We start from the raw sequence: 25201 nt of genomic DNA, 5'->3' as shown, positions 1-25201 counted from the left end.
GAGCAGGAGGAAGGGCAGAGGGAGAGGGAGAAGCAGGCTCCCTACTGAGCAGGACCCTGAGATTGTGGCTTGAGCCAGAGGCAGGTACTTAGCTGACTGAGCCACCCATGGACCCCAGATGTACATTTTTAAAAAATTTTTTATTGAGGTATAGTGGACATACATTATGTTCAAGTATACACTACAGTGGGGATTCCTGGGTGGCGCAGCGGTTTGGCGCCTGCCTTTGGCCCAGGGCGCGATCCTGGAGACCCGGGATCGAATCCCACGTCGGGCTCCCGGTGCATGGAGCCTGCTTCTCCCTCTGCTTGTGTCTCTACCTCTCTCTCTCTCTCTCTCTGTGTGTGACTATCATAAATAAATAAAAATTTATTTAAAAAAAAGTATACACTACAGTAATTGAACAATTCTATATACTATGCAATGATTACTACAGTAAGTGTACATCTGTCACCATGCAATGTTATTAAAATATTTTTGACCATATTTCCTAGGCTGTACTTTTCATCTCCATGACTTATATATTTTATAACTGGAAACTTGTACCTCTTAATTCCCTTTGCCTATTTTGCCCATCACCCCCATCACCCTCCCCTCTGGCAACCAGCAGTTCTGTGTATTGGAGTCTTTTCCTGTTTCATATGTTTATTTGTTTTGTTTTTAGACTCCACATAGAAGTGAAATCATACGGTATTTGTCTTTCTGTCTGACTTATTTCACTTGGCATAATACCCTCTAGATCCATCCATGTTATTGCCAGTGGCAAGGTATCATCTTCTTTAATGGCTGTGTAATATTCCTATGTGGGTAAAGTGTGTGTGTATGTGTGTGTATACCACATCTTCTTTATCCATTCATCTATCGATGGACAGTTAGGTTGCTTCCCCCTTGGCTACTGTAAATAATACTGTAGTAAACATAGGAGTGCATGTAGCTTTTCAAATTATTGTTTTTGTTTTCTTTGGGTAAATACCTAGTAGTGAAATTACTGGATCCTCTGGTAGTTCTGCTTTTAATTCTTTGAGGAACTCTATACTGTTTTCTACGGTCATTGCATCAGCTTACATTCCCACCCCTGGTGCATGAAGGTTCCTTTTTCCTCCACATCCTTGCCAACACTTGTTACTCTTATTATTGTATCCATTCTGACTGGCATGAGGTGATATCTCATTATGGTTTTGGTTTGCATTTACCTGACTAGTGATGTTGAGTATCTTTTCATGTATCTGTTAGCCATCTGTATGTCTTCTTTAGAAGAATGTCTCTTCATGTCTTCTGCCCATTTTTAATCAAATTATTTGTCTTTTTGACGTTGAGTTGTATAAGTTGTTTATATATTTTGGATATTAACCCCTTATAAGGTACATCGTTTGCAATTCAGTAAGTTGCCATTCAGTAAGTTGTCTTTTATTTTATTGGTTTCCTTTGCTGTGCAAAAACTTTTTATTTTGATGTTGTCCCAATAGTTTATTTTTGCTTTTGTTTCCCTCAGTAGAGGAGACATATCTAGAAAAATATTTCTAAAGTTAATGTCCAAGAGATTATCACTTGTGTTTTCTTCCAGGAGTTTTATGCTTTCATGTCTCACATATAGGTCTTAATCCATTTTGAGTTTATTTTTGCATATAGTGTGAAAAAGTGGTCTAGCTGCATTCTTTGCATGTAGCTGTCAGGTTTTCCCAGCACCCTTTATCAAAGAGACTATCTTTTCCCTTTGTGTATTCTTGCTTCCTGTGTTATAGATTGAGTATATAAGTGTGGATTTGTTTCTGGGCTTTCTATTCTGTTCCATTGATCCATACTGTTTTTGATTACTGTAGCTCTGTAGTATATCTTGAACTCTAGGACTGTGATACCTCCAGTTTTGTTCTTTCTCAAGATTGATTTGGATATCTGAGGTCATTTGTGGTTCCATACAAATTATAGTATTACTTGTTCTCGTTCTGTAAAAAAGGCTATTGGTGTTTTGATGGGGATTGCATTGCGTCTGTAGGTCACTTTGGGTAATATGGACAGTTTAACAATATAAATTCTTCCAATCAGTGGACATGGAATATCTTTCCATCTGTTTGTCTTCTTCAATGTCTTTTATCAGTATTTTATAGGTTTCAAAGTACAGGTTTTTACTGCCTAGGTATTTTACTATTTTTTGGTGCAGTTGTAAATAGGACTATTTTTTCTTTCTGTAAATAATTTTACTTCTTTCCTATGATTTTGGATGCCTTTTACTTCTCTTTTTCTTGTCAGATTGTTGCAATTAGAACTTATAGTACTGTGTTGAATAAAACTGAAAAGAGGGGGCGTCCTTGTTTTCTTCCTGATTTTAGAGCAAAAGCTCTCAGTTTTTCACCATTGAATATGAGGTTAGCTGTGGGTTTTTCATATATGACCTTTTTTACGTTTAGATAAGTTCCTTCTGAAACTATTTTGTTGAGAGTTTTTATGATCAAGTATTGAATTTATCAAATGCTTTTCTATTAGGATGAATATATGATTTTTATCCTTTATTTTGTTCATGCGGCGTATCATGTTGATTTTGTGAATACTAAACTGTCCTTGCATCCTTGGAGTAAATCCCAATTGATTGCAGTAAATGATCCTTTTAATGTAGTGTTGAGTTGAGTTTGCTAATGTGTTGAGGATTTTTGCATCTATGTTTATCAGGGGCATTGACCTATAGTTTTGTGGGGTTTTTTGTAGTGTCTTTAGATGTTTTTGGTATCAAGGTAATGCTGGCTTTGCAGAATGAATTTGGAAGCCTTTCTCCCTCTTCTATATTTTGGATAGTTTTCATAGTTAACTTTTATTTGAATATTTGGTAGAATTCACCAGTGATTCCATCTGGTCTTAGACTTTTGCTTATTGGGAGTTTTTTTTTATTATTATTATTACTGATTCAGTTTTGTTGCTAGCAGTTGATCTGTTCAGATTTTCTATTTCTTCCTGATTGAGTTTTAGAAGATTGTATGTTTCTAGGAATTTATCCATTTCTTCTAGGTTGTCCAGTTGGTTGGTTGCCATATAATTTTTTGTAGTAGTATTGTATAATTTTTTTGTATTTCTTTGGTGTCAGTGGTTGTTTCTTCTCTTTATTTCTGGTTTTATTTATTTGGGTTTTCTCTCTCTCTCTCTCTCTCTCTCTCTTTCTCTCTCTCTTTTTTCATGATGAACCTGGCTAAAGGTTTATTAATTTTGTTACCTTTTCAAAGACCCAATTCTCGGTTTCATTTATCTTTCTATTTTCATTTTTTAAAGTCTGTTTCATTTATTTCTGCCTGGTCTTTATTATTTCCTTCCTTTTACTAAACTTGGGCTTTGTTTATTCTTTCTCTAGTTCATTTAGGTGTAAGATTAAAGTGTTTAAGATTTTTCGTATTTCTTGAGATAGGCCTATATTGCTATAAATATCCCTCTTAGAACTGCTTTTGTTGCATCCAAAAGATTTTGGATGGTTGTTTTTCCACTTTCATTTAACTCTATGTATTTTTTTGCTTCCTCTTTGATTTCTTAATTGACCTTGGTTGGTTAATAGCATGTTTAGCCATTATGTGTCTCTGTTTTTTCCAGTTGCTTTCTTGTGATTGATATCTTGTTTCATACCATTGCAGTCAGAAAAGATGCATGTGATCTATCCTGGAGAATGTTCCATGTCCGCTTGAAAAGAGCGTGTATTAAGCTGTTTTGAGGTGGAGTGTGTATCTGTTAAGTCCACCTGGTCTAATTCAGAAATATTGTTTATTTATTGATTTTTGGCCCAGATATTCCATTCATTGAATGTAAGTAAGGTGTTAAAATTCTCTAGTATTATTATATTACTGTCACTTTCTCCATTTATGTCTGTTAACATTTGTGTATTGAGATGCTTCAATGTTCTGTGCAAAGATATTTACAGTTGTAATATCCTCTTGTTGGATTGATTTCTTTATCATTATCATTATCATGCCCTTTTGTGTCTCTTGTTAAAGTCTTTGTTTTAGAGTCTGTTTTGTCTGGTAAGTACTGCTACCCTGGCTTCCTCCCACCTCGCATCCCCAGCCCCACCCCGCTCTTTCATTTGCATGGTATATGTTTTCAAGCCCTTCACTTTCAGTCTGTATGTGTCTTTGGGTCAGAAGTAAGCCAAGTAACCCATCTGTAGGCAGCATACAGATGGGTCTTGTTTTATTTTTACCCATTCAGTCAATCTATGTCTTTTGATTCAACCATTTACACTATTTACATTTTAAAGTGATTATTGATAGGTAGGTACTTATTGTCCTTTTGTTCATTGTTTCCTGGCTATTTTGGTAGTTCTTCTGTTTCATCTCTTACTGTCTTCTCTTGTGATTGATGACCTTCTTTAGTGTGTGCTTGGCTTTCTTTCTCTTTATATTTTGGTTACCTCATATACATTTTGGTTTTGTGGTTGCCATGAGGTTCATATATAACATCCCAAGTATGTAGCAACCTGTATTAAGTTGCTAGCCACTTAAGTTCGAACATATTCTAAAAGAAATTTTTTTACTCCCCACCCCCATTTTATGTATATGTTGTCATGTTTTATATCTTTATATTCATCATTTTCTTCTATTTAGGGAGGGCCTTTTTTTTTTTCACTTAAAGAAGTCCCTTTAACATTTCTTCTAAGGCCAATTTAGTGATGATGAACTACTTTAACTTTTGTATGTCTGGGAAACTCTCTCCATCAATTCTGAATGATAACTTTGCCAAGTAGAGTATTCTTGGATGTAGGGGTTTTTTTCCTTTTAGCACTTTGACTATATTATACCATTCATTTTTTCTTCTGCAGAGTTCCTGCTGAAAAATCAGCATCATGATAGCCTTATGGAGTTTCTCTTGTATATAACTATTTGCTTCTTACTGCTTTTAAGATTCTATTTAATATTTGAAATTTTAATTACAGTGTGTCATGGTATGGACCTCCTTTGGTCCATCTTGTTTGGAACTCTTTGCTTCCTGGGCCAGAATGTCTGTTTCCTTCCCCAGGCTAGGGAAGTTTTCTGCCCTTTCTTCTCTCTCTCTTATTCTGGGACACCTATAATGTAAGTGTTTCTTTTCTTGATGTTGTTCAAGAAATCCCTTAACCTGCCCTTATTTTTTTAATTCTTTTTTCTTTTTGCCATTCAGCTTAGGTGGCTCCCATTACCATTAGTGATTCTAGATCACTAATCCATTCTTCTGCATCCACTGATCTGTTGATTCCCTCTAGTATATTTTTCATTTTAATTATTGTATTCCTCAGCTCTGGTTCTTTTTATATTTTCTTTCTTCGCTGAAGTTATCACTGAGTTCTTCTCTCCAGTCTGGTAAGCATCTTTATGATCAATACTTCAAGTTCTTTATCAGGCATATTGCTTGTCTCCATTTCATTTAGTTCTTTTTCTGAAGTTTTGTCTTGTTCTTTACTTTGGAGCATATTCTTCTATCTCTTCTTTTTGCCTGCCTTTCTGTTTTTGTTCTGTGAATTTGATGGAACAGCTACTTCTCCTAAAGTTAAGAGAATGCTCCTCTGAATGGTCACCCTCTTTGTAGATTGTTTATAACTGGTAATTTTGGTTGACTGTCTGGAGCTGTGACTAGCATGGGCAGGGGCTCTTGGAGCACTCTTTTCTGCGTCTGCCTTGGTGGGATTTTTTAGAGCTGAAGTGGGTGTGGGCTAAGATGGTCCTGGGGCTCTGCAAAGACAGTGCCTTGTCAGGACAGCTGAAGCTAAAGTGGGTGTGTGTGGGGTAGGGGGGTGTCCTAGGCCTCTCTCTACAGAGGGCCCTGGCAAGACAGCTGAAGCTGAAATGAGTGCAAGTGAGGGTGTCCCGGGGCACTCCATGCAGGAAGCACCCTGACAGGTGGTTGCAGCCAAGGCTGGCACAGGCCAGGATGCTCTACTCAGGTGGTGCCTTGGCAGGACCACTGGAGCTAAAGTGGACACAGGCTAGGGGTTCCCAAGGTGCTCCACACAGTCAGTGCCCTGGCAGGGAAGCTGGAGCTGGACTGAAGCATCTGTGAGCCAAGAGGTCCCAGAGTACTCTGCACCAGGGGAGCTCCAGCAAGCCATCTGGAGCTGAACTGGTATGGCCCTGGAGCATTCTAGGGTGCTTTGCACCTGTGTCTCCTAATGAGATGGCTGGAGCTGTAGTGAACACAGTGCATTGTTTTGGGTCTGCCTTTGTGGGACAGCTGGGACTCACTGAGGTGGTGGTCTGACTGGGGTGCCCAGATAGTGCTTCTATCTGTACTATCAAGGTGGAGGGGGAACATAAATTGTGGTGCTTGCCAGCCCCTCCCACCCGGAGGTAGTTCCAGCAGCTCCCCTGCTGTCTGGTAGGGTTCTAGAGCTGACTCCTTTATATTCTTGTTGCTATTCTAAACCACAGCTTTTTTTCTGTGCCTCAAGGCAGACAAATCTGCTAATGGTCCTTTAGTACTATTCCTTCCCCCTGCCCAGCCTCCCCAACCCCACATTTCACAACATTGGGGGTGGAGGGTTCCCTTTAATACCGAGTCTCCATTTGTTTTGCCATTCTCTATGTGGTCTATCTTTTGTTGTGCAGAAGCTGTTCAGACACCCTTAGTTATTCTTCAGGAGGAATTGCTCTATAAATAGGTGTAGATTTGGTGTGTCTATGGAGGAGGTAAGTTCAGGGTCTTCCTCTATCACCATCTTCAACCTTTTCCTTAGATGTGTACTTTTTAAGCCATTTCATCATAATGGTTAGGAATTCTTTTCCTGTGGTTGGGAATTGGCCTTGATCCATACATGTATCCTATAGGTTTTTGTCTAGTTAGAATCTGGGATGGTTTGTGGTCCTGCAGTAGATCTCATTAATTTGAGTAGCTCTCAGAAGAGTCAGCCTCCCAACTTGGCCAGGTGTTAGCCCACTTAGCACAGCAGTGGAGCTAACAGGGCAGATAGGCAGCTAATATGACAACACTGGGGCCCTTGGAATTCATACTAGAAAAACTATTTTCACAACACTCATAGTTGAGAGGAGTAATGGCCAGAAAACCATTTTTAATGTAACAGCAGAGGGCCATAGTGAGATGGCATACAAGAAATATAACATCTGTTATGTACAAAAGAGTTAATGGTTGAAAATGAGGGTGGGAAAGAGGCACGCTGTGTTCTCGCTTGGAACACTAAAAAGAAGATGAGGTTTATAGTATTTAGAAAACATTCATCAAAAACCTTGTTCAGTTAGTATGAACATGATGGTTTAGTGATCAAAACCTTCAGTTTTTTTCAGGTTGAGAGAATTAAGTCATCTGTTACATTGTTTTGTTTTTCTGTTGACTTAGGTATTTTAGCTTTTGTTTTAGGTATTAAAGTTTATATTCACAAATAATATTAATATGATTTTGAAATTTTGATTTTCTGGAAGATAGAAAATACAGTTATGCAACTATACCATGGTATAATGAAAAGAACTTAAACTGGACACTTTATAATAAGCGTGTTAAGTGATCTTGAACAAATACTAGACTGTCTTAGTTTCCTCATAAAATGACAGGGTTGACTAAAGGGTCTCTAGGATTCCTTCCAGCCCACAAATTCTGAAGTTATAGTTTTTCAGTTTGTAACTTACAAAAAACAAACAAACAAACAAACAAAACTAGAATATTATAACATGTAAAAGTTTAATGCATGCTATTACTATGAAGAAAAAAATCTTAACCTGTACTCTTGAGTTGGGATTTTTTTTAGGTTCTCTTTTGAAAATTTGTAGGGATGGGGCAAAAATATATTCACTGATAAAATTTTAGCACTAGCCACAACCACCCTCAAACTATGAGAACCAGCAAAGCATTTAGAAATTTTGGAGAGATCCCTAGAAACAAAGGGACCAGAGAAGGGATAAGCCTTAAAATCTGACTATAAAATATTTCCTGATTCTTTGTTGACCACTAACCTGCTCAGGCTCAGCAGAGACCACCAGAATCAAGCTAAAAAGAGAGCAGCTGGATGCTGAAAAAACTGAGTAGACATTAGTTGCTGCACACAGTAGGTCTGACCATTTCACAGCTTGAGCCCAGGGAAGTTAACTTTTTTATTAGAACAACAACAATAAAGTCCTCAGAAAAACAAAACAGATTTCAAAGTACTGCAACATAGTATCTACGGTGTTAAGTTTTCAGCCAAAACTTACTAGACATACAAAGAAATGGGACCCCGCAATCCATATACAAGATAAAAAGCAGTTCATTGACACTTAACTTCAAGTGGGCCCAGGTAATAGATTTAGCAAGTAGACTTAAAAGCAGCTATTATAAATTCTAAGAAATGAAGGAAAGCATAATATTAGTGAATAAAGCATTCCAAAAAAAAAAGTGGAAACTGTATTTTTAAAAGAAAACAAATTCAAAAGTTGAAAAGTACAGTAACTGAAATGAAAATTTTATAGGTAGGATTAGCAGAAATTGAGATAGTAGAAGAAAGAATCAAGTTGAAGACAGATCCATAGAAATTATTCAGTTTGAAGAAAAGAGAGAGAAAAGACTGGGAAAAAATGCACAGTATCTCAGTATAAAACAAAGTCAATTCAACATGGAGTTGGAGTCCTAAAGAGTGAGAAAAGCAAAAAAGCATTTAAAGAAATAATGGCCAGGAACTTCCCAAATTTGGCGGAAAACATTAATTTACAGATCCAAAAAGCCTAAAGAACCCCAACTAGGATAAAAACTAAACTACACCTAGGTTCATTTTAGTCAAAGTGCTAAAAGATACAGATAAAAATATCTTGAAAGCGACAAGAAAAGAATGATATATACAGGGGAACTAATGTTTGTTTAACAATAGTGTAAGGTACAAAATAAATATACAGAAATAAATTGTATTTCTTTATACTGGCAGTTCGATATAGTATCAATTACAATACCAGTTACATTCACTCAAATGAACTACTCAGCTGAGTCTAACAAAACATGTACAGGACTTACATGCTGAAAAAGATAAAATGCTGTTGAAAGAAATCAAGTATCTAAATAGAGAGGCTGGACACCTGGGTGGCTCAGTGGTTGAGCATCTGCCTTCCGCTCAGGGTGTGATCCCGGAGTCCCAGAATCAAGTCCCACATTGGGCTCTCTGCATGGAGCCTGCTTCTCCCTCTGCCTATGTCTATCTCTGTGTCTCTTATGAATAAATAAATAAAATCTTTATAAATAAATAAATAGGCATAACCTGTTTATAGATTGGAAGGCTCAAAATAGTAGAGATGTTAATTCTCTCCACATCGATACACAGGTTTAACATATACCAACAAGATTTTTTGTAGATCTATACAAAATTGTTCTAATATATGGAAAGGCAAAAGTACTAGAATAACTTAAAAAATTTGGAAAAAGAACAAGATGGAAAGAATCAGTCTGATTTCAGAACTTACTGTACAGCTATACTAATCAAGACTGTGTGATATTGGCAGAGATATAGACATATCAGTGGAACAGAGTTGAGAACTCAGACCAACATAAGTATGCCCAACTAATTTTTTACAAGGATACAAGAGCATTTCAATGGAGAAAATATAGCTTCTTCAGCAAATGATGCTGGAGCAATTGAACGTCCATAGGTTTCTTTTAAAACAAGTAATATAAATCTCACATACAAAAATTAAACCATAAAACTATGACTTAGGAGAAAAAAAACATAGGGATCTAGGGCTAGGCAGAGTTTGTGACACCAAAAGCATACTTTATAAAAGGAAACATTGGTAAATTGGACTTCATCCATACTAAAAACTTTTGCTCTGGGAAAGACTGTGCTCAGAGGATAAAAAGACAAATTACAGACTGAGAGAAAATATTTGCAAACTACATATCTGGAAAAAAAAAAACCTAAAGTATATAAAGAACTTTCAAAATACAGAGTTAAAAAAAAGTCCAGTTAGAAAATGGGCAAAAGACATACAGATATTTCATTATAGAGCATATACAGATGGCAATTGAGTACATGAAAGGATGTTTTAACATCATAAGCCATTACAGAAATGCAATTAAAACCACAAGATAACCAATATACACATACTAGAATGGCTAAAATAAATAGATGACACCAAATTCTAATAAGGATGCAGAGAAACTGGATCACGCATACAGTGCTGGTTAAAATGTAGTAATAGTAATTCTGGATCAGATTTAGCAGTTTCTTTAAAAATTAAACCTGCAGCTACCACACAATCCAGTGAATTGCATTCCTGGGCATTTATCCCAGAGAAATGAGGACTTATGTTCATACAAAACTTGTACATTAATGTTTATAGCAGTTTTACTTATAGTAGCCAAAAATGGAAATAAGCCAGATATCCTTTAATGAGTGAATGGTTAAACAAAATGTGACACATCCATACCACGAATACTACTGAGTAACAAAAAGGAATGAACTATCAATAAAAGCAGCCTGGATGACTCCAGGAAATTATGCTGAGCAAAAATAGCCAATCCATAAAGGTTGTATACTATATGATTCTATTTATGTAACATTTTTGAAGGGGCATATTAGAAATGGAAAACAGATTTGTGGTTGCTGAGTGTTTAAAGAAGAGTTGGAGGTGAAGGGGGGAAATGGGCTCCACAAGGGCAACGTGAGGGATTCTTGTAGTGATGGAAACTTTCTTTATCTTGACTCTACCAGAGTCAATACCCTGGTTGTAAAACATACTATAAATTTACAGGATATTTCCACTGCGGAAAGCTAGGGTACCTGGGATCTCTCTATTTTTTTTAAATAACCACATGTGAATTTACAGTGATCTCAAAATATTTAATTAAAAAAGAAGAGTAATATCTGAATACCTACTTTCCTGGTTTCCGTGAGAAAACAATAGAATGGCATGGTTAAACCACAGTAGACCTTTTCAAGCCTCTTGACTTGCTACCACCAAACCTCAGCCAGGTGCATATATTTTTCCTGACTGTGGGGTTTTTTAATGGCATTCAGCTAATAATGAATAGATAATTTCTCAATCTGGACTACCCTTATTATAAAGAGGCAATAGGGACGATGATCACAGTAGGTGTAGGTAGTGATGATAGTGACAAAAAGTTCAATATAAAAGTTACCAACTTCTCTAGTACCTCATACTATTTTTTTCCTTTTTTTTTTTTTTTTGCCATATCTCAGGAAGTTTGATATTATTACTGTTTCTTTTAAAAATAGATATTAATTTTCATCTGCAACTTCTTCAATAAGAACAAAATTGATTCAGAGTTCAGTGATGAAATTAAAAGTGAAAGTCAGTTGTTTAAAACAAGGTTATGCTTGCTGTGTGGATAACCTTCACTTCGAGTGGATTATACCTTGCTGCCAGTTATGGGGCCATGATACAGTGTCAGTCACCTTTTTATAGTCAACCAGTTCCACTCCACAGCTGGTCATTGCGTTTGTTGTACTGTAGACATTAAAACTAAAGATAATAGAAATGGGTCTCTGTTCTCTCTCTCCCCAGTGCCTCTCCTTTAATCCAGCAGGGTAAACTGAAGTGAACCTTTAAGCAAGTGAGATAGAACCTTTTCCTTTTCATACAAATGTTCTAGCTTTTCTAACTATGAAGATGGGAAAACCAAGGGTTATGAGTCTTGCCAAGTCAGAATCTCCCCAGGCCTGAGCCTCTTCTTAGTTGTTAATTACATTTCCAACAATGCTGAGTTACAATGAATGTATGTAATTAAAGAAAAAGACAGCTAAAACTTAGAGCTCTATTTCATTCACTCAGTATCCAGGCAAAAGTCATTTTGAGGAGGAAACAGTTAAGTCAGCATGGCCAATACACCTAATATTTTTATTATTTATATCATTTTAACCTGTGGCTTAAAGAATCAACCTACAAAAATACTATTTGGTACCATTGGTATTATTTTACATTGGTTCGAACAGGAAATATTAATGCAGCTTCTTCCTCCTTGCCACTTATCTCTCATGTCACCCAAAAATCTCTATCTTCAGTTCAGTTTTTCTTTAGTTCTACTTCTCTGTTACACTTCACATGCTTTATTTTAGGCTGGTAGGCCATGGCCCACTACACCCTTGAAGTAACCATTTATTATGTACAAGAAATCTTTCTTTTCCTTGCAAGGCCCTGTTCTTTTATTATTATTTTTTTTTTTTTTTAGATTTTATTTATTTATTCATGAGAGACATAGGCAGAGACATAGGGAGAGGGAGAAGCAGGCTAGGGACCCTGATGCAGAACTCGATCCCAGGACTCCGGGATCATGCCCTGAGCCAAAGGCAGATGCTCAACCACTGAGCCACTCAGGTGCCCCCTCAAGGACCTTGTTCTTAACACCAGTGTGGTAAGCTGGAACATGCCAGCAGCTACTACTGAGGCAGTGAGGCCTCCATACACTGAAAGGACAAGAAGAAGTAATAGTAAGTTTCTTGTTGGCTTATTCAGTAGTTGGTGGGGGGAAGGGATAGCATTAGAGAATGATGTTTTAGAAGAGACTAAGTGCATGTGATTTTGCTGGATTTACTTTTTGTTCTTCTGTCTGCTTTTGCAAAGGAAAGAAAACATTTCTTAGTTCCTATCTGAACCTGGTCCTTTAGGTGTGTTAACTATTTTGTCCTTAAATAATGGTAATAATTATTAAAATATACATAGTGCTTTGTAGTTGACAACATGATTTCTTATGATTACCCATCCAGAGATGAGTAAATAGAAACTCTGAAGTCTCACAGCTTCTGAGTTAGAGCCAATCTCCACATTTATTGTCTTCTCCAAATTCTGTGCTCCTTTGCCTAGGCCACATTGCTGCTTGGGAGTGTGTAGTTTCCCCTCAGCTGTGGGTAGTGGGAAAGCAGGACTTCAGACTTTGCATTCTTTCCTGAACAGCTCAGCAAGAGAAAGGGGCAGTTATGAGACTAGAAGGTAGATGAGAACAGACTATGAGGGTCCAAGCTCCCTTCCTGAGGTTTTATCTTTTCTTTCATTTCAGGATGGCAATGACACGGAGAACTATGTTCCAGAAGGGGGAGGTGCATAACAAACCATCAGGATTCTGGGGAATGATAAAAAGTGTTACCACTTCAGCACCAGGAAGTGAAAGTATCCTTTATCCCTCTGTTTGATTCTTTTTTCTCAACTCTGGACCAAGGCCAGAAGAAAAAAAGTAGTATTGGGGTGGTCTCTCCTGAGGTACCTGACTGCATCAGAGTCCAGCTGGGCAGGGCTAGGCTTAGGAAATACAGAGTCATCTTTCCAATACCCCTAAAAGATCATAAAACCATTGTCTTTGAGCTAAAGAAGTCCTAAAAGTCACTCTTTCCATTTTATAGATAAGAAAATAGACCCAGAGAAATTAAGTCACCCTGTGGTTTGTGGCAAAGATAGGGCCTCCTCTTGGTTCTTTCCTCTACACTATTCTGTTTCCCAGGTGTGAACAAGCAGCATAAAACACAATGGCTAAAAAAAAACACACACACACACACACACATACAATGGCTCCCTAAAATGGATGGTTTGTATATGTATGGGATGGTAGGGACCTGTTTTCTAAAGCAGTCAGTATTTCTAAACACATTTTAAGCAGCGCTGTATCTTCAGTGACTTTTGATTTAAAGAATCAAAGAGACTGGGTTAATGGACTAGTCCTGGCCCAGCTGGTTGCAGTGTTAAACTGATGCCTGGAGAAAAAAAAAAAAAACTGATGCTTGAATAGAGTAACAAAATCTCTCTGTGACTACCAGGCTCTTTTTTTTTTTTTTTTTTTTAAGATTTTATTTATTTATTCATGAGAGAGAGAGAGAGGCAGAGACACAGGCAGAAGGAGAAGCAGGCTCCATGCAGGGAGCCCGACGTGGGACTTGATCCCGTGTCTCCAGGATCAGGCCCTGGGCTGAAGGTGGTGTTAAACCGCTGAGCCACCCGGGCTGCCCCTACCAGGCTCTTAAGTCAAAACTCTGGGGCATTGGGCGGGGGTGGAGGGTGCTGGTGTAAGGTAGCATATTCTTGCTTCTTTCTCTGGCCTGAGGAAGCACAAATTCCCTTTTGCTTCAACTGGAAGAAAAGGATATAATCTGTTCTTGCTATAAATTGTGGCATATCTTTCTGGTGTCAAAAGTAGATAAGAATTAGACCAAAGAAAGACAGGATAACATGACTAGGAGAGAGAAAAAAAGGTTTACATTGAATGCATTTAATCCAGAAACATTTATTTCACGTCTCCTATTTCCAGGCAGAATCCTAAGGGATAAAATGATGAATAGAGGGCAGCCCGGCTGGCTCAGCAGTTTAGCTCCCCCTCCAGCCCAGGGCGTGACCCTGGAAACTGGGGATTGAGTCCCACATTGGGCTCCCTGCATGAAGCCTGCTTCTCCCTCTGCCTCTCTCTGCCTCTTTTTCTGTGTCTCTCATGAATAAATAAATAAAATCTTTTTAAAAAAATATGATGAATAGAGTATACTCTCTCTCCTCAAAAAGCTGGCTATCTAATCATGGGAGAGGCAGACTTGAAACTTGGTTACACCCTGTTGTTTGCCTGCACCATGCGAGTAGCAGCCACTACTGAGGAAGGAGCTGAAGGGCACTTGGTAATTTGAGTACTACTGGCATGCCTAATACATACCTCAGAGATGTTACAGGTTTGGTTCCAGAACATCACAATAAAGCAAATATCACAATGAAGCAAGTCAGATGAAGATTTTTGGTTTCCCAGTATATATAAAAGTTATGCTTATACCATATCTTATTGAGTGTGCAATAGCATTCTTTAAAATATATATATATATTATATATATTTATATATATTTTATATTTATATATATATTTTATATATATATATATATCCCGGGTGTGTGTGTGTGTGTGTGTGTGTGTGTATAAAATACTAACCGTCATCTGAATTTTCAGTGAGTGGTAATTACTGATCATAAATCACCATAACAAATATAATAATGATAATAATAATGAAAAAGTTTGAAGTAAGGTGAGAATTACCAAAATGTGACACAGAGACACAAATGGTGCCAAAAGATTTGCCCATCATAGGATTGCCACAACCTTCAATTTGTTTTTTAAAAAAAAAAAAATCTGCAGAGGGCAACAAAATGGGGTATGCCTCTAGTGAGAAAAATCAGAGTAGGGAGGATTTGTATCAAAGTGGATCTTCCAACTTGGGCTATCTTCAATATTTTTATTACTTAAAAGTCCATAAAAGCCAAAGTAGGCTTAAGCTATTTTAGCAACAATATGTCAAGTCTAAATGGAGAAAGTAATAGGTTCTCACTGAGTTCTTTGGAAAGTAGCATTAATGTAATGGAAAGAACAGGCCTTGGAGGAAGGCAGATCTGACTTTGCATCCACACCTATTAGCCTCATGACTTTGAGCAAGTTATTTGACTCTTGAGTTTTGCTTTCCTTATCTACAGAATGGGTGATAACACCTATCTCATGAGACTGTTGGGAGAATAATAGAAAATAATGTCTATAAGAATCAAACAGGGTCATGCTTATAAATCCCAGCCTGTATTAGAACTCAGTAATGTTAATTCCCTTTCCTAATAATATATTTATTCAGATATTTTAGGGAAAAACTATGCTATTTTATAGTTGACTATGTAACTATTTGAGATTTCAAGGTTATATTTGACTTACTCTAACCAAATCAAAGAAAAACAACAATGAACAGAACCATCTGTCTGAGCCACTTGAACTAGTGAAAAACTGAGTGGTATGTGTTTGATAATGCTCTTGCTGGAGAAGTTTTACACACCTGTGTTGGAGATTGGGAAAATTGCTCTGAAGGAGTACTGTTGGCCAGTGAAGCAGGAAATTGAATAAATAGGTAGTTTCTAGGATTACTCTAGGAGAAATCAAAAGCATATGCTTTCTTCATTGCTATTTCTTGAAACTTCCTTATGATTTAAACCTTGATGCCCATTTTGTGCCAGATCTTACTCTTATTCAACAGGAAGTGGATGCTTTGGAAGAACTAAGCAGGCAGCTTTTTCTGGAAACAGCTGATCTATATGCTACCAAGGTACAGATTAAGGAAATGGAAGTGCTGTTTTTACCAGTATGATTGAAAAGAGAACAAGATTTAGATTTACTATCCTCTATGGCCAAGCTGTGCAAGAGAGACCTCATAGCTCTAGTATCAGCCATGAAGCATTAGGAGTCAGCATTCTTCATGACATTGCTCCTACCCGTAGCAAAATTCTTACTGGAACACTCTCAATAATAGACATTAGTGGGGTAGTCAAGAGAGGTTTTTCAACATCAGAAGGTGGCACACACTACTTCTACTGATTCAGGGTCAATATGATAACTCTTCTGATTGCTTTTTATTCCCTTATAAATTAGTAATATTGTAAGAGCAGTGCCATGATCTAGCCATGTTTTAAAGGATCCAGATCAAGGGGCACCTGGGTGGCTCAGTCAATTGAATGTCTGACTCTTGGTTTTGGCTCAAGTTATGATCTCAGGGTCATGAGAATGAGCCCCTCATTAGGCTCACACTGGGTGTAGTCCTGCTCAAGATTCTCTCTGTCTCTCTTGTCTCTCTCTCCCTGCCTCTCTCCCTCTGCCCCCCCCCCCCCCCCGCACCCTCTCAGCTCTCTTTTTCTTAAAAAGAAAGGAAGGGAAGGGAAGGGAAGGGAAGGGAAGGGAAGGGAAGGGAAAGAAGGAAGGAAGGAAGGAAGGAAGGAAGGAAGGAAGGAAGGAAGGAAGGAAGGATCCAGAGCAAGAAGTGACCTAATTGTAAGAAGTAACTTTACTATTTACAACTAAAATACAATTTAAATAAGCAAAATCTAGAGGGATCCCTGGGTGGCTCAGCGGTTTGGCGCCTGCCTTTGGCCCAGGGCACGATCCTGGAGTCCCGGGATCGAGTCCCGCATTGGGCTCCTGGTGTGGAGCCTGCTTCTCCGTCCTCCTGTGTCTCTGCCTCTCTCTTTCTCTCTCTACATCTATCATGAATAAATAAATAAATAAATCTTTTTTAAAAATAAATAAATAAATAAATAAATAAATAAATAAATAAATAAATAAAATCTTTTAGTTAAGTTCGTTTGAACTATTTTTAGACTTTTCAAGGATCACTTCATAGGAATAGCCGTATAAGATAGAAGTTAACATGGACCTTGAAGACAGACCTGAGCCTAAATTCCCCAAATCACTGGCTGTGTGACCTTGGGCAAATTATCTAATCCCTGTAAGCCTCAGTTTTCTCATGTGTAAAATTAAGATAATAGAACATATAAGAGTTGTTATAAAAATTAGATAATGTATGTAAGGGGTTTATCTTAGTATCAAGCTTAAAGTAAGCATCAAGTAATAAATATTGCCCACTAGTATTATTTTAATATTAATATCACGTGTGGGTTTTTCACCCTGGCAAAACAGTGATTTCATAGAGGTAAGAATGTTTTGGTTGAGTATTAGTTTACATTTTGCTGAGACTAACCATGTTTTGTTGTTTGTTTTCTCTCAGGAGAGAATAGAATATTCCAAAACTTTCAAGGGGAAATACTTTAATTTTCTGGGTTACTTTTTCTCTATTTACTGTGTTTGGAAAATTTTCATGGTAAGTATATTTGTTTTAACTGTCAGGGTTTAGGTTATTTTCCCTGGTAATGACAGAAAGAAAAGTGGGTTTGACTGAGGCACAGAACTGAATACCAAATTCAGTTGACTCAACAGAGAATGCTGCCTATCACATTGCTGAGCCTAACTCCTACCCCTCTTTTTTAGATCACCAAGAGGTTGCATTTTCCTTCAGTCAGATATCATTAATAAGTCCATAGCTTATAAATTATATGAAGGGAATACGAAAGTTTCTTATACTCTGCTTTCCCTATTACCCTTGAATATAGCTATGTGACATAATCCCTACCTTCAGCTCAGAGCAGAAACCACCTCTCCTTTTTAATCACCTGTATATATCTTTAAAACTTCAATCCACAGGGCAGCCCGGGTGGCTCAGTGGTTTAGCGCCACCTTCAGCCCAGGGCCTGATCCTGGAGACCCGGGATCGAGTCCCACGTCAGGCTCCCTGCATGGAGCCTGCTTCTCCCTCTGCCTGTGTCTCTGCTTCTCTCTCTCTCCTGTGTGTCTCTCATGAATAAATAAATAAATAAAATCTTTAAAAAAAAAAAGTTCAATCCAAAGTAAATTGTATAACTAAAACATATTTCTAGAGATAAATTCATCTTATGTGCTTTTAGCTCTTATTCTTTCGTGGCTCTCTCTTAACGTTCTATTCTTTATGTGCATTTTATGTACATTCTTGTGACTCATCTGTAGATATTCATGGATTCCAGTGTGATTACAGAAAAGGCTGAACTTTCTGGTTCTGTGACTTCCCTACTAGAGCTGTGTTTGCACAAAGAGGAGCTTTGTCAGCTTGTTAATTTTGATCGATAGAGATAAATGGAAAATTCTGGATTTTAATGGATCTAACATTATAATAAATTGATGTCAATACCTATTCAGAGAACATTTTTAAATTTTGATTCATTCAAGTTGAAGATGATAAGTGAAGATCATATATGTTTAATGAGCTAAGCTACTAAAAAGTTTTTCTTGAACTATAGCCTTAAAGGGAGAATATCATTTTATAACAGCTTTATTGAGGTATAATTGACATTCAGTAAACTGCACATATTTAAAAGGTATAGTTGGGTAAGTTTTGACAGAGGTATACATCTGTTGCAACAGCTATCACCACATTTAAGATAGAGAACATCATCCATCCATCACTTCCAAAAGCCTTGTAACATATCTCATGCAACCCCACTCAACCACCAATCTGTTGTCATTATACATTAGTTTATATTTTCTAGAATTTTATATAAATGAAATCTTAAAGTAGGTATCCTTTATCTTTCTGGAAGTTTCTACTCAGCATAATTATTTTATGTTTCATTTATGTTATTATGTGATCCTCATTGCTGAGTAGTATTCCGTTGTATGATTATGCCACAGTTTATCTATTCACCTGCCAATGGGTATTTGTTTCTGCTTTGAAGATATTATAAATAAAGCTGCTATGAACATTTGTGTACAAGTTTATATGCGGACATATGCTGTCTTTCCCCTTGAGAGAAAACACTTAGGTGTAGCATGGCTAGGTCGCATGACAGATGGATGTTAAACTTTTGAAGAAATGGCCAAACTTTTCCAAAGAGACCGTACATTTTACATCTCCACCTGCATTGTTTCAGTATTTTATTTACTCCACATGCTTGCTGACATTTTATAGTCAGTCTTGTAAATTATAGACATTTTAGTAGGTATGAGGTGGTATTGATTAATTTGCATTTTTCTAATGCCTAATGGTGCTAAACAACTTTTCATGTGCTAATTTGCCACCTGTATATTTTTAGGAGGAGGATAGATCTATTCAAATTTATTGCCCAATTTTTAAATTAGGTTTTATTGTGTTTTCCAAGTTTTTCACTATAATCTGGAAACCTTTTATCAAATATGTGATCTTCAAATATTCTCTCTCAGTCACTGGCTTAGCTTGTCATTCTCTGCACAGTGTCTTTCCAAGAATTGAAGTTCTTAATTTTGATGAAGTCTAGTTTATCTTTTTTTTCTTTTTTTATCTTTTGTTTTCTATTATGGGTTATGCTTTTGGTGTTGTACCTAAGAAATCTTTGCCCAACCTGACTTCATAAAGACTTTTCTCATGTTTTATTCTACGAATTTTATATTTTGAGATTTTTACATTTAGGTACATGATACATCTGGAGTTCATTTTCTCAGACGATGTTGGAATGTGGATCCAAAGGATGCCTGGGTGGCTCAATGGTTAAAGGTCTGCCTTTGGCTCAGGGCGTGATCCCGGGCTCCTGGGATCGAGTTTTGCATCAGGCTCCCTCTGCCTATTGCCTATGTCTCTGCTTCTCTCTCTGTGTCTCTCATGAATAAATAAATCTTTTTAAAAAGGGGAGCGGGGGCAGCCCCTGTAGCGCAGTGGTTTAGCGCCGCCTGCAGCCCGGGGTGTGATCCTGGAGTCCTGGGATTGAGTCCCATGTCGGGCTCCCTGCATGGAGCCTGCTTTTTTATCCCTCTGCCTGTGTCTCTGCCTCTCTCTCTCTCTCTCTCTCTTTCTCTGTGTGTGTCTGTCATGAATAAATAAATAAAATCTTTAAAAAAAAAAAAAGATCAGTTTGATCTTCTTGAAGCTTATTTTAAAAATAATAAAATTAAATTAAAAAATTAGAAATTGGGCAGCCCTGGTGGCACAGCGGTTTGGCACCGCCTGCAGCCCGGGGTTTGATCCTGGGGACCCTGGATCGAGTTCCACGTCAGGCTCCCTGCGTGGAGCCTGCTTCTCCCTCTGCCTGTGCCTCTGCCCCTCTCTCTCTGTATCTCTATGAATGGATAAATAAAATATTTAAAAAAAATTAAAATAAAATAATTAATTAATTAAAAATTTAAAAAAAGGAATGTGGATCCAAGTTCATTTTCTTCATATAGATATCCACTTGTTCTAGCACCATTTGTTGAAAAGATTATCCTTTCTCCATCGAATTGACTTTACAGTTTTGTTAAAAACTAATTGACCATATATGGACGGGTCTGTGTCTGTACTCTGTTCTTTCCTATTGATACATATGTCTGCCTTTATTTATGCCAGTACCACTCTGGCTTAATCACTGTAGCTTTATAATAAGTCTTGAAATCAAATTGTTTAAGTACTCTAATTTTGTTCTCTTTTTTAAACTCATTTTGGGCATTCTGTATCCTTTGCATTTCCATATGAATTTTAGAACCAGATTTTTAATGCTGCTGAATACAAAAATACCTGCTGAAGTATGTACTAGAAAGTCACTAAATCTTCAGATCAATTTGAAGAGAAGTGACAGTCCTAATATTGAGTCTTCTAATTGATAAACAGTGTAACTTCATTTATTTAGATCTTATTTAGTTTCACTCAGCAATGTTTAGTTCTTAGTGTATAGATCTTTTACATCAACTTTATCTCAAGTATTTAATATTTTGATGCTATTATTTATAATATAATTAAAATTATAGTTTATATTTTTATGATTTCAGTTTTTGAGTGTTACTAGTATATAGATATACAATTGATTCTTGTCTGTTGATCTTATATTCCACAACCTTGCTAAATCCCCTTATTCTAAATGCTTTTTATAGATTTCATTGGATTTTTTATACGTAGACAATCAGATCTCTGAAAATAAAGACAGTATTTCTTTGTTTCCTATCTGCATGCCTTTTATTCCTTCCCTTCTTTTCCCTTCCCTTTGTATCCTATATCCCATCTTTCTTCCTTCTCTTCTGGCCTTATTGCACTGACCAAAACCTCCTGTAAAAAATTAAACAAAAGTGTTAAGAGCAGTCATCCTGATCTTGTTAAATACAGGATTAGATAGGTACCCTTTATCAGGTTGTGGAAGTTACTTCTACTTATAGTTTATTGAGTGTTTTTAATCATGAAAGCGTGTTTGTTTTGGACGGTGCTCTTTCTGCATCTATTAAGAGGATCATATGACTTTTTAGTCAACTAATATAGTGAATTACATTGATTAATTCTTTAATATTAAACTGGCCTTGAATTCCTGTAATAAACCTTACTTGACCATGGTGTATATTGTTGGGCTTAATTTGCTGACATTTTCTTAAGAATTTTTGCATCAATGTTTATGAGGAATATTGGAGTATGGTTTTCTTTTCCTTTTTTTAAGATTTTATTTATTTATTCATGAGAGACACACACAGAGAGAGAGAGAGAGAGAGGCAGAGACACAGGCAGAGGAGAAGCAGGCTCCATGAGGAGCCTGACATGGGAATCAATCCCGGGTCTTAAGGATCACACCCCAGGCTGAAGGCAGCGCTAAACCGCTGGGCCACTGGGGCTGCCCTGGAGTATAGTTTTCTTGTAATGTCTTTGGCTCTGGTGTCAGAGCAATGCTAACCTTAAAGGTTAAGAAGAATTCCTTTTTCCAATATGTGGAAGAGTTTATGTGGAATTATAATTTCTTATATGCTTGGTGGAATTCACCAGTGAAGGCATCTGAATCTAGAGTCATCTTTGCAGGAAAATCATTTAACTACAGATTTAATTTCTTTAATAGATAATAAGGTTTATTCATGTTATTTGTTTCTTGAGTGAGCCTTTGTAGTTTCGGTCTTTTTTAAAGAATTTGTCCATTTTTATTGGAGTTGTCAGTTTTATTAGCATACGATTGTTCTTAATATTCCCTTATTATCCTTTTAATATCTGTAAAATCTGTAGTAATATTATCCCTCTCCTCTTTTTATATAACAACTTTATTGGGATATTCACAACAAAGCAATTCACCTGAAAAGAAATTCCCATTAGCAGTCATTCCTTATTTCTCCTCCAGCTTTAGACAGGCACTGATCTATTCTATGTCTCAATAGATTTCCTATTCTGGACATTTCATGTACCTTGAATCATACAGTATGTGATCTTTTGTGATTGGCTTCTTAGTAAATGTTTTTAAGGTTCGTCTATATTGTAGCCTCTATCAGTACTTCATTCCTTTTTCTGGATAAATAATATTCCATTATATAGATATACCTCATTTTATTTATCCATCTATTAGTTGAGAAACATTTGCGTTCCACATTGGCCATTTTAAATAATGCAGTTGTGACCATTCATATATAAATTTTTATGTGGATATATGTTTTCATTTCCCTTAGGTACATACCTGTGAAAGAAAATTGCTAAGTCAAATGTCAACCTTTTGTTTAACCTTTTGATAAACTGCCAGTCTGCCAGGCTTTTCTCTGAAACAGCTGCACCAGTTTACATTCCCACCAACAGCATAACAGTTGCTATTTCCCCACATCCTCACCAACCCTTATTTATCTTTTTATTAGAGTAATTCTAGTGGATGTGAAGTGGCATCTAATTCTTGGTATTGGTAACTTGTGTGTCTTTTTTTTCCTGATCAGTCTGGATCAAGGTTTATCAATTTTATTGAACTTTTCAAAGAACCAGCTTTTGGATTAATTGATTTCCTATATAGTTTCTCTGCATTCTATTTTATCAACTTCTGCTCTGGTCCTTATAATTTCTCTTCTTTGGCTTATTTTGGGTCTCCTTCTAATTTTGTAAAGTCCAAGCTAAGATCATTGATTTACAACTTTTAATGTAGGTGTTTTCATTCTATAACTTTCTTGCTAAGCATCTCACAAATTGCAGTGTTTCTGATGTGTTGTGTTTTTATTTAGTTCAGTTCAAAATATTTCTAATTTTTCTTCTTTGACTCATGGGCTATTTAGAAGTATGTTATCAAAAAAAGAAATATTTTATCAAATATTTGGGGACCTTATTAATATTCTGTAATTGATTTCTAATTTAATTCCATACTTAGTATGATTTGAATCTCTTCAAATTCATTGAGACTTGTTTTCTGTCCAGAACGTGTTCAACTATGGCTAACATCCCATGTACAATTGAGTAGAATGTGTATTCTGCTCTTGTCGGTTGGAATGTTGTATGAATGTCAATTAGGTCAAGTTAGTTGGTATAGTATTGCTGAAGTTTTCTGTCTTTGCTAATTTTCAGTCTATCTTATCAGTTATTGAGGGAAGGGGTGATAAAATTTCAAACCATTGTTGTGGATTTGTCTTTTGTTCTATCAGTTTTTGCTTCATGTATTTTTTTTTATCCAATTGTAATTAACATACAGCATTCATTTCAGGTGTATAATGTATCAATTCAATAATTCTATACATTACTGAGTGCTCACCATAAGTGTAGTCACCATCTGTCACTATACAATGTTATTATAAGATTATTGATTATCTGCTTTATGGTGTACATTTTATCTCCATGACTTATTTTATAACTGAAAGTTTATGCCTCTTAATCCACTTTATCTATTTCACCCATCCCTTCACTCATCTCCCCTCTTGCAACCACCAGTTTATTATTTGTATTTAAGTCTGTTTATTTCTGGGCAGCCCCAGTGGCGCAGCGGTTTAGCACCGCCTGCAGCCCAGGGCGTGATCCTGGAGACCCTGGATGAGTCCCACGTCGGGATCTCTGCATGGGGCCTGCTTCTCCCTCGGCCTGTGTCTCTGCCTCTCTCTCTCTGTGTGTCTCTATGAATAAATAAATAAAAATCTTTTTTAAAAAATTTTAAAAAGTCTGTTTATTTCTTTGTTCATTTGTTTTGTTTTTAAGATTCTGCTTATAATTGAAATCATGTGTTATTTGTCTTTCCTTGTCTGACTTATTTCACCTAACATAGTACACTCCAGGGTTGTTGCAAACAGCAAGATCACATTCTTTTTATGGCTGAGTAGTATTCCATTGCATATATACACCACATCTTTTTATCCATTCAACTATCTATGGAAACTTGGTTTGCATTTGGAAATTTGGTCTGTATCTCAGGTTTGTTTTTTTTAAAGATTTTATTTTTTTTTAAACATACTTTTTTTTAATTCTTATTTATTTATTTATGATAGTCACAGAGAGAGAGAGAGGCAGAGACACAGGCAGAGGGAGAAGCAGGCTCCATGTAGGGAGCCTGACGTGGGACTCGATCCTGGGTCTCTAGGATCAGGCCCTGGGCTGAAGGCAGCGCTAAACTTTTGAGTCACTCAGGCTAACCTCCTGGAATAAATTCTACTTGATCATGGTGAACAATATTTTTTAATGTATTGTTGAATTCAGTTTGCTAAATTTTGTTAAGGAATCTTGCATCAATGCACATCAGAAATATTGGCTTATAGTTTTCTTTTTTTGTAGTATCTGTCTGGTTTTGGTATCCGAGAGATGTTGGGCTTGTAAAATGAATTTGGAAGTTTCCTCCCTCCTATTTTTTTTTAAATCCTCTGAGAAGAAGGGTGCCTGGTCGGCTCAGTTGGTTGAACATCTGACTCTTGATTTCAGCTCAGGCATGATATCATGGGTCATGAGATCAAGCCCCACATTGGGCTCTGTGCTCAGCATGAAGTCTGCTTAGGATTCTTTCCTTCTTCCGCTCCCTCCATCTCTTCCTCTCCCCCCTCTAAAAGAAATCAATAAATCTTTTTTTAAAAGTTGTTTGAGGGACACCTGGGTGGCTCAACGGTTGAGCGCCTGCCTTCAGCTCAGGGCATGGTGCCAGAGTCCTGGGATCGAGTCCCACATCAGGTTCCCCTTGAGGAGCCTGCTTCTCCTTCTGCCTATGTCTCTGCCTCTCTCTCTGTGTGTATCTCATGAATAAATAAATAAAATCTTTTAAAAATAATAAAAATTAAAAGTCATTTGAGAA

At 36.9% G+C, this 25201-nt stretch overlaps 1 protein-coding gene across 2 annotated transcripts in view; it reads left to right on the top strand.

Moving 5' to 3' along the window:
- GPR89A (G protein-coupled receptor 89A) overlaps nucleotides 1-25201 on the top strand; it is a 59005-nt gene that overhangs the window by 24557 nt on the left and 9247 nt on the right. For both annotated transcript variants that reach the window (XM_025982961.2, XM_025982962.2), the window contains 3 exons: nucleotides 12925-13034; nucleotides 15878-15966; nucleotides 17419-17511. In XM_025982961.2, coding sequence (XP_025838746.1) covers nucleotides 12925-13034; nucleotides 15878-15966; nucleotides 17419-17511 — 292 coding nt within the window. The remainder of the gene's footprint in view (nucleotides 1-12924; nucleotides 13035-15877; nucleotides 15967-17418; nucleotides 17512-25201) is intronic.

The sequence above is a fragment of the Vulpes vulpes genome, chromosome 8 (genome assembly GCF_048418805.1).
Source record: "Vulpes vulpes isolate BD-2025 chromosome 8, VulVul3, whole genome shotgun sequence".
Taxonomy (NCBI): Eukaryota; Metazoa; Chordata; class Mammalia; order Carnivora; family Canidae; genus Vulpes; species Vulpes vulpes.
Note: the sequence above shows the minus strand (reverse complement) of the source record. Positions and strands in the feature narration are given on the sequence as shown.